Source organism: Dama dama, chromosome 5 (assembly GCF_033118175.1).
Source record: "Dama dama isolate Ldn47 chromosome 5, ASM3311817v1, whole genome shotgun sequence".
Classification (NCBI taxonomy): domain Eukaryota; kingdom Metazoa; phylum Chordata; class Mammalia; order Artiodactyla; family Cervidae; genus Dama; species Dama dama.
Genome location: NC_083685.1, coordinates 88,922,268 through 88,936,796, shown reverse-complemented (window position 1 = coordinate 88,936,796; position 14,529 = coordinate 88,922,268). Strand labels below are relative to the sequence as shown.

Here is a 14,529-nt window from a genome sequence, read left to right as displayed (position 1 = left end):
GTCATCTTCATCTCTAACCTTTTTAATTACCAAGAATCTCTTATATAAGGCATAGGAGTAATATTTAAAATATTTATGTAGCACCTACAAAATGCCTTAATGTACATGATTTAATCTATTATTTAAAATACCCATCTGGAATAGATGTTATTTAGATTTTTACCAGAGCACACATTTAATCATTTACCCAAGATAAGACTATTGGTGACAATCTTAACTCATGCTCTTTCTACTAAATCACAATGCACTTTAAATACTCTTAGAATTGTTTTAATCAGGAAAAAACTATACAGTTTTGCTGTTTTTATGAGTGTTTGTATGTGTATGTTTAATTTCTGTACTTTGATTTCATCAAAAACTTCCAACAAATTCACAGTATCAGTCCATGGTTTATAGAAAAGATAAATGGATGTATTGAGCATATGTCTCAACTGGTTCCTGAACATGCTTAACGGAGTTGAGGCTGTTGAACCAAAATGACATTTCTTGAAAGACGAGCTTCTTAAAAACTTCGCTTGTATCAGTTTTAAAAGTGTGAAGGAAACTAACCTGCTTAACACATTATTAACACCTTGAGGTGGCTTTTTATTTTTTTCTATTTCCTTGATTTCCCTTGAGCAAATCTACTTGTACTAAATTGTTCACAGGTAACAGAACTAACCTTTCTCTGGAATTGTTCCAGAGGTAACTCCCCAGTACCTAGAACTAATTTCTTATGTGACAAATAGCAGCCTAGCCAAATCATCCTTCATTTACAACTTTGCTTTCATCTCGTTTTGTCTGGACTTTGAAGCTGTGGCATTGACCTGTTGTAAGAAACTTTGGCTCTAGAATAAGAAAGACTTGGAGGTTTGACTTGGTCTGTCTTAAGTAGGTTATTGTTAGCCCATCAGAGTCATATCTTTGTTCTATATTAATTCTTTTATTTAATAAATTCAGATCAAGATCCCCCCAAAAAAACTCCTAGCAGGAGGTGATATTTAAACTGAAATAAAGAGGATGAATAAGGTTTGCCAGGGAAAGCAGAGGAAAAGGAATGTGGCAGCAAGGACATGCAGAATTTCTGAGAGCCTAGTGGCAAGAGAGAGTATGATGAATTACAGGGATAGAAAGATGTTTTGTTTGAACTATATAGTGTGATGGAGTTGGAAGTTTTTAAGATGGCACTATAAAGGGAAACAAGGGCTTGATCATACATATTAGTAAGCTATTAAGAATTTAGATTTTATTCTGAGACACAACTTCAACAGTACATGAACCATGACATTCCAGATGTTCAAGCTGGATTTAGAAAAGGCGGAGGAACCAGAGATCAAATTGCCAACATCCGTTGGATCATTGAAAAAGCAAGAGAGTTCCAGAAAAACATCTGCTTTATTGACTACACAAAAGCCTTTGACTGTGTGAATCACAACAAACTTTGGAAAATTCTTCAAGAGATGAGAATACCAGACCACCTGACCTGCCTCTTGAGAAACCTGTATGCAGGTCAGGAAGCAACAGTTAGAACTGGACATGGAACAACAGACTGGTTCCAAGTAGGGAAAGGAGTACGTCAAGGCTGTACATTGTCACCCTGCTTATTTAACTTCTATGCAGAGTACATCATGAGAAACGCTGAGCTGGAGGAAGCACAAGCTGGAATCAGGATTGCTGGGAGAAATATCAGTAACCTCAGATACATGATGACACCACCCTTATGGCAGAAAGCAAAGAAGAACTAAAGATCCTCTTGATGAAAGTGAAAGAGGAGAGTAATAAACCTGGCTTAAAACCCAACATTCAGAAAACTAAGATCATGGCATCTGGGCCCATCACTTCATGGCAAATAGATGGGGAAACAATGGACACAGTGACAGACTTTATTTTTGGGGGGCTCCAAAATCACTGCAGATGGTGACTGCAACCATGAAATTAAAAGATGCTCCTTGAAAAAAAAATAAAAGATGCTCCTTGGAAGAAAAGCTATGACCAACCTAGACAGCATGTTAAAAAACATGCCCTTTATAGTGCCATCTTACTTTGCTGACAAAGGTCCATCTAGTCAAAGCTATGGTTTTTCTGATAGTCATGTGTGGATGTGAGAGTTGGACTATAAAGAAAGCTGAGTGCTGAAGAACTGATGCTTTTGAACTGTGGTGTTGGAGAAGACTCTTCAGAGTCCCTTGGACTGCAAGAAGATCAAACCAGTTAATCCTAAAGGAAATCAGTCCTGAATATTCATTGGAAGGACTAATGCTGAAGCTGAAACTCCAGTCCTTTGGCCACCTGATGTAAAGAACTGACTCACTGGAAAAGACCCTTATGCTGGGAAAGATTGAAGGTAAGAAGGGGACGACAGGATGAGGTGGTTGGATGGCATCATCGACTCGATGGACATGAGTTTGAGCAAGTTTTGGGAGTTAGTGACGGACAGGGAAGCCTGGTGTGCTGCAGTCCATGTGGTTGCAAAAAGTCAGACACAACTGAGCGACTGATCTGACTGACTAACTGAGGCACAGACAACTGTTGAAGATTTTTGGTGTCTTTTTGTTGCTGTTTTTAGGAGAGAAAGAGCTTGTCTGGTTAGATTTGCTGGAGAACAGTCTGAGCAACAATTAACCATGTAGAGCTAACGTAAGCTGTATGTGCTTCCAAGAAATCTGATAGTACTTCTCAGTCTCTGATCTATATGTCATGATATCCTCCATTTTCTTAACCTCCCCTTCCCTATTCACAGTTCATTTTGCATCGTCTCATTTTCTTACTTAACCTAGAACCCTTGGACTCCTCAATAGTTCTTTGCTTATACCTCTTGTATTTTTCAAAGATAAAACAGGCAATCAAAGATACTTGGTATACATATAAACATTTCAGCATATTTATGTTTTTTGTTTTTATATATAGTTCTGTAACACATTTATATAGCTTTCACTTATCTTTCTACTATTTGCATTTTTTACATTTCAAACTTAAAAAAGAAACTACATAAATATTTGTATTGGTCATGTAATATTCTGGCCAGTGGGTCATCATTTACTTACCCACTTTCCTAATGGTAGATACTTAGCATTCTGCTTTTTCTTGCTGTTTGAAAGAATGCTGATATTTACCTAGAATTTACTAGATTAAAAGTTAAAATATTTTAGGTTTTTGATCACTGTTTTGTTGCCCCACCCCACCCCCCATAATTGGTATATTAAGTTAAAAATATGCAGATTATAACTTTTTGAATGAGGCACAAGCCACCAACTCAGGGTTGGCAAGTAGCACCCTCAATTTCTGAGGAAAGTGAAAACCCCTGGGGTTATTTTGATTGAAGGCTCAGTTTCAATGCACTCAGACAAAGGAAGTCACAGGATTTTATTACTTAGAGATCCCAGAAACATGGGGCGGAGAGAGGTGGGGGCAAGCGCACACAGTGAGCTGGGGGAATGGAAGAGCAGTCCTCTGCCTCAGGTCAAGAAAAGAGAGAGAGCACAGGGTGGTAAATACCTCCTGTGAGGTGGTCGGGGTGACAGTCTCTTAAAACTTTTTACAGGCTCAATTCTATATGGTTATTTTAAAAGGTGCTCCAGGAAAAGCAAAGTGGGAAATTGTGGTGGGAATCCTAACTTAGTCCCTATCTACATGTCCAGCCACTGGGCATGTGTAGTGTTGTCATACTGTAAAATGCTTAGGCAGCAACTCAAAATAGCTATTTTCTCATCACGGTTGCCAGTTACTTTCCAAAAGAGTTGTACCAATATGTGAATGTGGCTGTTTTATTGTGTTTTTCCCAGCATTGATTTTTATTACTTTAAAAAAACTGCTTACAGATTTAGTAATGAGCATAGTGTCACGTTTTATTTTTATTTGTCAGTTATTATGTGATTGCCATATTCCCCATGTATTTGTCAATCCCCACGCTTCCTATCTTTTAAACATTTCTGTTTGTGTCCTTCATCCACTTATCCATTGGGAAATCTAAGTATTTTTCTTATCAATTTTATGAGCTTTTGATTAGCAATCTCCTTTATGTTTTTCTGTGAGTATTTTTCATCAGGCTTATTATTTCCAACATAAGAAATTTGGGGTTTTATATAAACTATTGATGACTTCTTTGTGTTTTTTTCTTTTTTTAATTTAAAATAAAAGCCTTCCACTGAGAGATTCATATTCTTTTTTATTCTTCTGTTGGTTTTAAGACTTCCTTTTTTATGTTATCTTTTTTAGTTCAGTATGTAGGTGTATCACATAAAGTGAGTTTTTTATTGGACTCTTTTCAAATTTTCCCAGCATTGCTTTTTGAATCTTTACTTTCCCCTTTGCTTTTTGACTTTTTACAGTGTTTGAGAATGTACTACAGCACTGTTCTAAGCACTTTACGTGTGTTAACTCATTTTTTTTCTCACAACACCCTTTGAGAAAATGGAGGCACAAAGAATTCATAATTGTTGTGTGCTCTAATTTTGCTGTCATTTCTATGTTATGGTTATCTTCTTTTTTATTTTTATGGCACTACCACTCTGTCTTAATTATTATAGCTGACATAGAAAGGCTAAGATCTTTCTATTTCTTCCTTTTTCTGTTCTTTCCTGTTTATTTTTCCAGGTGGACTTGAGTATTTTATTCTAAAAAGAATCTCATTGGAATGTTTATCAGAGTTGACTTAATCCATAAGTTATCGGGAATTAATCCATCTTTACAACATCAATCAAGGTGTGTCTCCTTTGGTTAACCTTTGTTCCTGGTACATTCCAGGTGCTAAAAAAAATACTTGAGTGAAAGAATAAATGAATGGGAGACTTTTGTTTATCATCTCCATCAAGTCTTGGTTTATACATCTCATTAATTTTAACTTTTCTCCATTTGGTCCTGCACATTTCATGTGATTCTCTTGGCATTATATATTTTGGTTTGTTAGTTGCTGTCATGAATATAGTATCCTTTTCCTATAATTTTCTAATTATTTGTTGCCAGCGTATGAGAAAACCATTAATGTTTGTATATTTGTTATTAAAGTTGTTCTTCTGAAGGCATTCCTGGGGGATCCTTTAGATAGATAATAATTATTTCACCTGTTAATAATAAGCATTTTAGTTTTTTTTGATAATTTTATCTGTTGTTTTTGTTCTGGAATTTCCCAAATAATATGTAAAAGGTGGTTGATGATAATGGTCATTGAACAACACATACTTGACACATTTTATCATTCTGCTCTCGTAGGTGAATGTTCCTCTCTCTTCTGGGTCCCATCTCATTAACATCTGAACTTGAACCCTGGAGGGTGGAGGAGCAGGATTGAAGCAAATATACCATTTCGTTCTTTTGCTCTTAGAGCTTGGGTGTTGACATACATGGGAATTTCTCAATGCACTGAGCTTAGACATAGACATGTAACAGCAACATTACTGCGTGTAGAATGTGGGGAGCCAAGACACTGTGATACCACTGTATATGAATTATGCCGTTTATTCCTCAGGAGTAAATACCCTCTGTGAAATCAGTTCTGCTAGCCCATTTTATGGGGTATGAAACTGTGACTGAGAACAGTGGTAACTTGTCCAGGGTTATATAGCTGAGAAGTGTCAGAGACAGGATTTAGGGCTAGAGGATTTGACATCAAAGCACATATTCTTCACCATGACTTTATCCCTTATTACGTTTGCTTTTGTGTTTGTTCTCTTATATGAGTTCTCTTGACTGGTGAGAAAAAAAATTACTTGTAAAATAAAATCAAACCTTCAGTATGGATGGATTGATATATGTCTTATGAGTTTGAGAGATAGATGCTGAGGACTAATGCATTTTGAGTGTTCATGGAGCCCAATAATATGGTAGTTCCTGTTGTAATGGCAAGTAATGATCCCTCCTCCATTATTAATGATAAGTACACAATTTCCATGGAAGTATATAATTACTATCTAATTACTGTACTTCTTTCTGAAGACTTAGAGTCTGTGTGGTTGACACATGTTGTGCTGGTAAATTTTTTTTCCCTGCATTTTGCAGACATGTCAATAAGATTGGCATAATTTATAGGTGCTGCTGATGCTATAATATATAAATTTCACTTTTTGGTCATTCTTTCTCATAGGATTTCTAAGACAACATTGACTTTTTGGCACCCTCAGAGTGAAAGACAATTAACTCTAAGAAACCTATTTTCTGTGGAGTCCAGTGTGTGTGTATTTTTAAAATAAGAGGCAAGTGTGTGGTAGAATAGGAAATACCTAAGCAGTTAGCCTCTACCATTGATGGTGAAGATACTAGATCAGTATTGGGAGGGAGTGGAGACAGCTTGCCCATTTTAAAGTCATTTAGGGGACTATCTCAAATAACTCCTTTCCTTCATGGTGAAATTCCCTCCTGACAATAGTGAACCCAGTAGGTTTGCCAGGGCAGAAAAAATGTCTCAGAGTCACTGTACTAATAAGTCGATATAGGAGAGGAATTGCTTTACTGAAGCTTAAAAGTAATTTTTCCATAAGCCTGCCCCTTAAAAGAAAGAAAAAATGAAGAGCGCATAAGATTGTTACTTTTCTGTGTCTCTGAAAAGAAATGTTCCCAAATGTAGAAAGAAAACTATCTTAATTTTAAAATTTCTTTCTGTACTCTTTTTCCCAACTCTAAGAATGTTTGAAATAGATTCCTCCTTATGGCACAAATTAAATCCCTCATTGTGGCTCACCGATCTCAATTATGCTGTCTTGCATTTTAATCTAGCCTTGTTTTCAGGGCTTCTTTTTCTGACTCTTGGCTATTACTGATGTTTGTCTCTTAATTCAAACATGGCTTACGTTATATTAGTAGACAGTTCTCGGTTTTCTTCTGCTGAAGCCCCGTGCGGCCTGACTGGGGTGTCCCGCTCTGCCTCCTGCCCAGCTCTAGCTCTGTTGGTTTCGTTGGGTTCATCAGCTGGCTGTAGCACCAAATCAATTCCAGCCTCCTCTGGTTTTTCTCCTTTTCTTTTCCTCTCCCTCCGTTAGTATTGCTGGTGTGTGTTAGACCCCCATGATTTTATCCTGAAACTAATCTTTATTTTAACTTAGGTAAGTCAGATTCTAACTTCTGATGTACACAAGATAAATTTCTGTCTCCTGCTCATAGAAGACTTTTAATTGCATAATTATTTTAATGTTCTACTAATGAACAGTTTGTTAAATGTGCACTAAAACTGTTCCTTCTTTATGTCTTTAAGTTTACATTTTTATTGCATTTTTAATACTTGTCTACAGTGCAGAAAAACAAAGACATTAAACTTTCCTTATTAAAATGCAAAGCCTAGTGTCCTCTAGCTTTTTGAAGAGCTTTTGTCCATTATATAATCTGTCAAGTAGCCAAGAGTTCCTCAGAAGCAGGACATCATTTAGATTTAAAACAATTATGGCTTGTGTGTAAAATAATGATGTGACGTTACCATTCACGGGAAGGCAACCACAGTTTTACTTTAGTGGCAGAACGCTTGGATACCTCCAGTATTATATTTGCCATAAAGACTTTACCAAAATACCTTAGAGCAAAAAAGTTTGTCATGTCATTTCTGGTAAGTAGATTAAGTTGGTGTGACTAGAAAGCCAAGTGACACAGTTATATGAGCATAGACCTTTTATTTTTTTCCCAGATGTTTGACAGTGTAAACATACATAAAATACATATTAAAGTTTAGATGCTTTATATTTTGTGCAGTAAATTGAAGCCTTAAAAAGAAAACACTTCATTTTTAAAAAAAAGAAACTCATTAGTTTTACTTCATTAAGACAGTAAAATAGCAGCAAGTACCAAGACATTGTGCACTCCTTTTATTTAAGACAAGTTACTTCATTTACATCAGAGTCAGAAATGGTAAGACTGGCTTTCTTAAATACTTAATATAGCTTGAGTCATTGGTTAGATAGGGGAATATTTTCCCAGCTGTACATCAGGGAGGGGTTCATTCATTAAATTTCGGAAAAGTGCAGACCCTCAGACAGCCAGCATGACCACAGCATTGAGCATTAAGAGAAACGAAGCATTTACTTTCCAAGCACTTGCCACAGAAGGTAAGCGTGTCTTTCCATCTGTGGTTGTCTCTTCCCTCCGTAAGTTAAGGGTTGTGCTTTGTTGAGGCATTTCAGAGAAATCATTTGGCATGCCACTAGTAATACTTAGGGTCATGGGTGTTGGGGATGATTTTGTTGAGCTAGTGAGGCTTGTGTTTGTAACCATTCCATCTTGGAGATGAATAGTTAGAGTTGCAGCAGCTGCTTCACGTGAATTGATGGTTTCTGTGGATGTATCTTCTGGATAGGGCACAAAAGCCTTGTCAGTGCTAGTCAAGGTGGTGTCTTTGCTTAGAGTGGCACCAAATGTTGTTTCCTTTGTTCGATATTGTTTGGGTATTTTGGTCACTTTGGACTGAGTTACCATACTCAGAGAGTTAATGGTGTCCACTGTCTGCATCCCACTTACAGTGAACAAGCTTGAGGTAAATCCAGAAGGTGTGGGGTGTATGTTATGTTCCTTCAAAGATGATATTTGGCTAGAACAGGGAGTCCCTATTACATGGGCTTTTGTTTCCATCATCCACTTAAGTAAATAAGTAATGTTTTGTTGGTGGTCACATGACCACCTGTTATTGTAAAGTGTTATCTCTTGCAACTGAAAGAGTTGGTCAAAAGCTTGATCTGGAATGAATGTGAACTTATTGTTGTGCAGGTAAAGATGTGTGAGATTTGTCAGGTTTATTAATGTTCCTGGAAGGATTTGTGTCAAGGAATTGTTAGACAGGTCCACGATATGTAGTTTGGAGGGCATGTTGGTTGGAACTGTCCAGAGTTTGTTACTACTGAGGTTGAGAACCTCGAGACTTCGTAGTGTATTTTTAATGAGGACAACCTTTTCCAGCATATTCTTAGAAACATCCAGGTATTTAAGGTTCCACTGATAAGCAGTATCAGATTTTTCAAGCAGTTTAATGTTGTTGTTAGCAGCAGACATATTCCAGAGGGACCGAGGTAACCGAGCAGGCAAGCTTTCAAGCCTGTTATTTGAAATGTCCAGGGTCCTCAGATTGGTGTACTGGGTTAACTGGTTATGCAGATCAGTAAAGTGGTTATAAGACAAATTTAAATGGATAATATTCTCTTGCAGTCCAGATGGTAATGTAGTCAAGTTTCTGCCTGAACAGTCCACATGCCTGTGCCTCTCGGTGCATATACATTGGAGAGGACAAGTGCATAAAATACCAGGTGTGAGAAACAGAAGGATGAACAGGCTGGGAGACATTTTCAATATCTGATATTCCATCAAAGCCTGGAAACAAACAGATACACCCTTCTTTTAATATGCAAATACAATTAGGCATCTGCATGGGTCAGTTAGCATTAGGCAAAATTTTCAATAAACCTCGTTGTTGTTGAGTTCTTTTATAATTGTTCCAGTGATTAAACGAAACTAACAAAGCTTCCCTTCATTTATAGTCCAAATGCTTAATCCTTCCACTGGGGCTATGTGGTAGAGACAGACTCTTTCCCTCTACTCTCTCCTGCATTTTCTCCTTTCTTTGTACCATAATCTGTCTTATTTATCTTCCTTGAGACTTGATGAAATTGCATTCTTGGCAAATAAAAATTCCAGAGAATCTTAAGCTGTTACTATTTTTTAATGTAATTCTTCCTTATTCAAAATGGGAAAAAATGGCTGTCGTGTCTGTTTTGGTGTTTTGTTTTGTTTTTTTCCTTAAGATCTCTGCAGTAATGAAATAGTCAGTGTGTATATGTAAGATGGATTTTATTTAGATATTAAGACAGTACTTTGAAATTCACCTTCGTCTTCTCAGGATAAATATATCCTTGCAAAACATTTTAAGGCACTTGAAAAATCTGACTGACCCCATACCTTAAAATCTCACATTTTATAAAGTGATTTCTGTATATTTCAGTGCCGAGTCTAAAGGAAAACAATGTGTATATTTACAAAGTGAATGAATATTAGAAAGAAATCCCTCAACTGACACTGCAGCAAATTTCTGGTGCATGCACTTGCTATTGAATATATATTCAATCCTAACGTTGACTTTCTCTTAAAAAAAGAAAAAAATTCTGAAGTCGATTTTTTGTTACTGATTTAAATAACAGCTTACCATAGTGTCGTCTTCAACATCAGCATCTCATTTTCTCCGGGAAACTTAAGCTTAAAGGTCGCCTTGTTCTGGAAAGTAGGAACCGCTTCTGGCTGTGGGCTGTGCTTGCCTGCTCAGCTGCATTGTGTTGCTGTGAGCTGGAGCTCTGCAACCACCTGATCAGCACCACACAGGGGGACTGCGGAGCTGCCATTGGTGCTGGCTCAAATCTATTGCAGGAGGTGCACGCGCAACAGAGTGAACCCCGAAAAAATCCTTCTTCTTAATTTATAGCATTGAGTGTGCCCATATATCTCAGATTTGCCGTAGGAAGGAAAACCTCGTGGACTTTAGCCCTGGCCCTACTCATTTCTGTGCGTTTGTCTGAGCTTTGGCTCCACATTTTAACATTTACCTCGTGGAGAATTCGTGGTTCTTTTTAATGCTCCTACTTTTCATGCTTTTTATACATTGAAAAATGCTGAAAATGAATTTGACCTTCCTTGTGGGTGGTTTTCTAAGATATTAGTTTAACTGTTTTTTAACTCTGCCTTCTCATGTTGTTGTTTTTTTTTTTTTCCCCTAAAATGGTAAAATTGTCATGTCACTTTTAAAAATAACATCTGATTTTTTATATGCTCCCCCAGTATGGTGATTATTATATACAGTCAGCTTTTCAAATTTATCAGCCACTTAACTGTTCATCTTTTGGGGAAGTACAAAAGTATTTAAATATGATTATTTTATCTTTATCTTTTTGATACAAAGGATTATTTTACCCAGGCTATGCACAAACGAGGCTACGTTTTTTAACAAATGTCTCATTTTCTAAAATTATCAGTTCATGTGGTAATGTAAATATGTTTTATTTTATGTCTTTTGGATTAAGGATTTTTTTCCTTCATGAAGTTACTTTGGTGAGTGAATATGAATATTATTTTCTCCAGAGACATCTTTGGTAATATGTGAATGACCATTTATTTGATTTTATGTCTTGAAAATAATAGCATAAATTGTAGATAATTTCTTCAGAATGTTTTACATTTTATCTTACTGAGAAAACAGTTTGTAGTTCTAAAAGTACATGAAATAATATAAAAGGGAAGTTTTTCATTAGGGGCTGTATAAAATGAGATTTATGATAGCTTTAGCTCTACTCTTTAGTGGACCAATTGTGTAAATAATCTGTTAAAAGTTGGATCTAATTTCTAGAAGAGCCAACTTACCTTAGAAAAGAAAACAAGGTAATGACATTTTCTTTGCCAGATTGTTACCATTTAAAAACCAGAAGGTATGGGGCTTCCCTGGTGGCTCGGCAGTGAAGAATCCACCTGCCAGTGTAGGAACCACGGGCTCCACAGGTTTGATCCCTAGTTGGGGAAGATCCCCCAGCCCCTGGGGCAGCTGAGCCCGCATGCCACGCATACTGAGCCTGTGATCTAGAGCCTGGGAGCCGCAACTACTGAAACCCACACACTCTAGATCCTGTGTTCCACAACAAGAGAAGCCACTGCATTGAAAAGCCCGAGCACCTCACCTAGAAAGTTGCCTCTGCTAACCACAACTGAAGAAAAACCCTCACAGCAGTGAAGACCTGGGACAGCCAAAAGTAAAATAAATTTTAAAAGTAATAAAAACCAGCAGTTATTGGGCTTCCCTTGTGGCTCAGCTGGTAAAGAATCCACCTGCAATGTGGGTGACTTGGGTTCGATCCCTGGGTTGGGAAGATGCCCTGGAGAAGGGAAAGGCTACCCACTCCATTCTTGGGCTTCCTTTGTGGCTCAGCTGGTAAAGAATCTGCCTGCAATGCAGGAGATCCCAGTTCGATCCCTGGGTTGGGAAGATCCCCAGGAGAAGGGAAAGGCTACCCACTCCAGTATTCTGGCCTGGAGAATTCCATGTGGTCATAAAGAGAGCGCCGAATCCTAACCACTAGACAACCAGGGAACTTATGTGGTCATAAAGAGTTGGAGGGACTGAGCAACTTTCACTCACTTGCTCACTCATTAGCATATTACGTATAAAGAAAATCTCTTTATGTCTATTTACTAAATCCTTCATTTTTCTCTAAATTACATTTGACATTCTTTTACCCCAAATTTTACCCTAAATAGAATTTACTGTATTAAAAATTGAAGCTGATTTTCTTAGAGAAGAAACTATACTCTAGGAGTCATGTTTTGTATGAGATTAAAAGTACCTACATTTTAAAAGTCTGTAGTGTTCAAAATTTATTATTGATCAGGTACTTCATTCCCACTTTACTTTGAGGGTTCAGCCTTGAACTCTTTTAAGATTCTTTCTGTGAGTTTGAGAAGCCACTCATCAATCTTAGTGCTTAATAATAGTGTTTTAAAAATACTATGTTCAACAATATTGTGGAAATAAGGAATGAGAGTTTTGACATTTCAGTTTCTTCTATTTCAGCTTCTGTGTATGTATGTATGTTAAACTTCACAGGAAGTGACTGAGGGTCAGTTTGTTGTTGTTTAGTCGCTAAGTTGTGTCCGGCTCTGCAACCCCATGGACTATAGCCCACCAGGCTCTTCTGACCATGGAGTTTCCCAGGCAAGAATGCTGGAGTGGGTTGCCATTTCCTTCTCCGGGGATCTTCCCAGCCCAGGTATCAAACCCACATCTCCTGCATTGGCAGGCAGATTCTTTACCACTGAGCCACCACGGAAGCCCTGGGGGTCAGTTTACCAAACACTTAAATCTCTCCTTTTAATTTTAGGAAGTCTCATTATATCCATGTGGAAGTAGAGTTCTCCAATTCCATTATACTTATTAGTACTTTTTTTTTTTGAAAGAAAGAACATGGTATTTCAGTAGCTAGAGGATCATATGAATTTGTGTTTAGGCTATATTGAAATCAGATTTTGCCGCATATGATAGAAAATTCCAATATAATAGTAGTAGCAATGTTTCTTATTTTAAGTTTGGGGACATATGAGGTTGTTTCTATTATTCAAAGATTATTGTAAAATTCTCAAAAAGAAAAAGAGGGTGGAAGTACTATTTATAGCCATACCACCCTGAAGGTGTCTAATCCAGAAGCTGAGCGGGATCAGGCCTGGTTACTACTTAGACGGGAGAAAAAGGGAAGTACATTTTATTTATTTTTTTATTTATTTTAAAAATATTTATACATTTTGGCTGTACTAGGACTTCATTGCTGTGTGCATGCTTTCTCTAGTTGTGACAAGTGGGGGCTACTCTCTGTTTGCGGTACAGGCTTCTCACTGCAATGGCTTCCCTTGTTGGAGGGCACAGACTCTAGGGCACATGGACTTCAGTAGTTGGAGCTCACAGGCTCCAGAGTGCGGGCTTAGTAGTTATGGCACACAGACTTAGTTGGTCCGCTGCATGTGGCATCTTCCCAGACCAGGGATCAAACCAGTGTCCCTTGCATTGCAAGGCGGATTCTTAACCACTGAACTACCAGGGAAGTCCAGGAAGTACATTTTAATGCACTTGAATTGAAACCATCTGTCCTTATGATTTTAGAAATTCTCATGAAATAAAATAATAGTATGTTATTACTCCAAAAAATAATTTTTGGTAGGCTGAAGTGTTTTGTTACAAATTATTTTAGATGTTTTTCAGACACATTACATTTTATAACAGTCTGTCAAGAACTACAGTTGTTTATGCAACTATTATATTCTAGACTAAGCAGTAAATTAATTTACATATTCTTTTGTGAAACATGCTGTTCTAGGATATGGTACCCCAACATTGTGAAAAGTATAACAAATTACCTGCCAAGGAACAACTCACCCATGTTAATCAACAGTTTGGCAACCCAATCTGTTTATCTTTGTTACTTAAGTTGATAGCGTTTATTGTGCTTATTTAAGAGTGAAAGTATTATATTCTTTATTTTTAGTAATACAGACTGAATTTACTGCTGAAAACAGCTAAGAGTACTGAATAAAGTATTATAAAAGTATGGAAGGACTGACAAGATAGTAATTATCAAGTCAAAATTCAGAAAGGACCTTTCTCTTACCCCACCACCCTTTTCCCCCCATGCCACTGGCTTGTTGCCGAAACTGTCACTTGTTCCGTAGGATGTCCCTCATCTGGATTTATCTGTTTGCTTCCTTGTGAAGATTTAATTTGTTCCTCTATCCTCATATTTCCAATAAATGGTTTCTAACAGCGTTACATAGCTGCTTATTTATATCATCCTACAGTAGTTTCAAAATAATATCAAGTATTGCTACAGACAATTAGTTTACAGACTACTGAATAAAGTTTAAGATTTGTTGCAGCCTTCTTTGTTTTCAAATGTATTTCACTAAGGATGTATAGTCAATTCTGTGTCCTAATGCAACTTGAAAGGAATAATTGTCTTCTGTATATTTTTATATCACCAGCTTTACGTAAAGTTCATTTGTTTCAGTTGCTTAGCAGTTTTTAGGGACTGTGTAGGTCAAAACAAGGTACTTTCAGGAAAATTT

At 37.1% G+C, this 14,529-nt stretch overlaps 2 protein-coding genes across 9 annotated transcripts in view; one reads left to right on the top strand and one right to left on the bottom strand.

The window, feature by feature from the left end:
- NF1 (neurofibromin 1) overlaps positions 1-14,529 on the top strand; it is a 238,640-nt gene that overhangs the window by 158,209 nt on the left and 65,902 nt on the right. The window lies entirely within an intron of this gene.
- On the bottom strand, positions 7,488-14,064 carry OMG (oligodendrocyte myelin glycoprotein). Its single transcript, XM_061142865.1, has 2 exons — positions 10,085-14,064; positions 7,488-9,255 (listed from the first exon to the last, which is right to left on the bottom strand). The coding sequence occupies exons 1-2, from the start codon at positions 10,085-10,087 to the stop codon at positions 7,927-7,929; spliced, it is 1,332 nt and encodes a 443-aa protein (XP_060998848.1). The 5' UTR covers positions 10,088-14,064; the 3' UTR covers positions 7,488-7,926.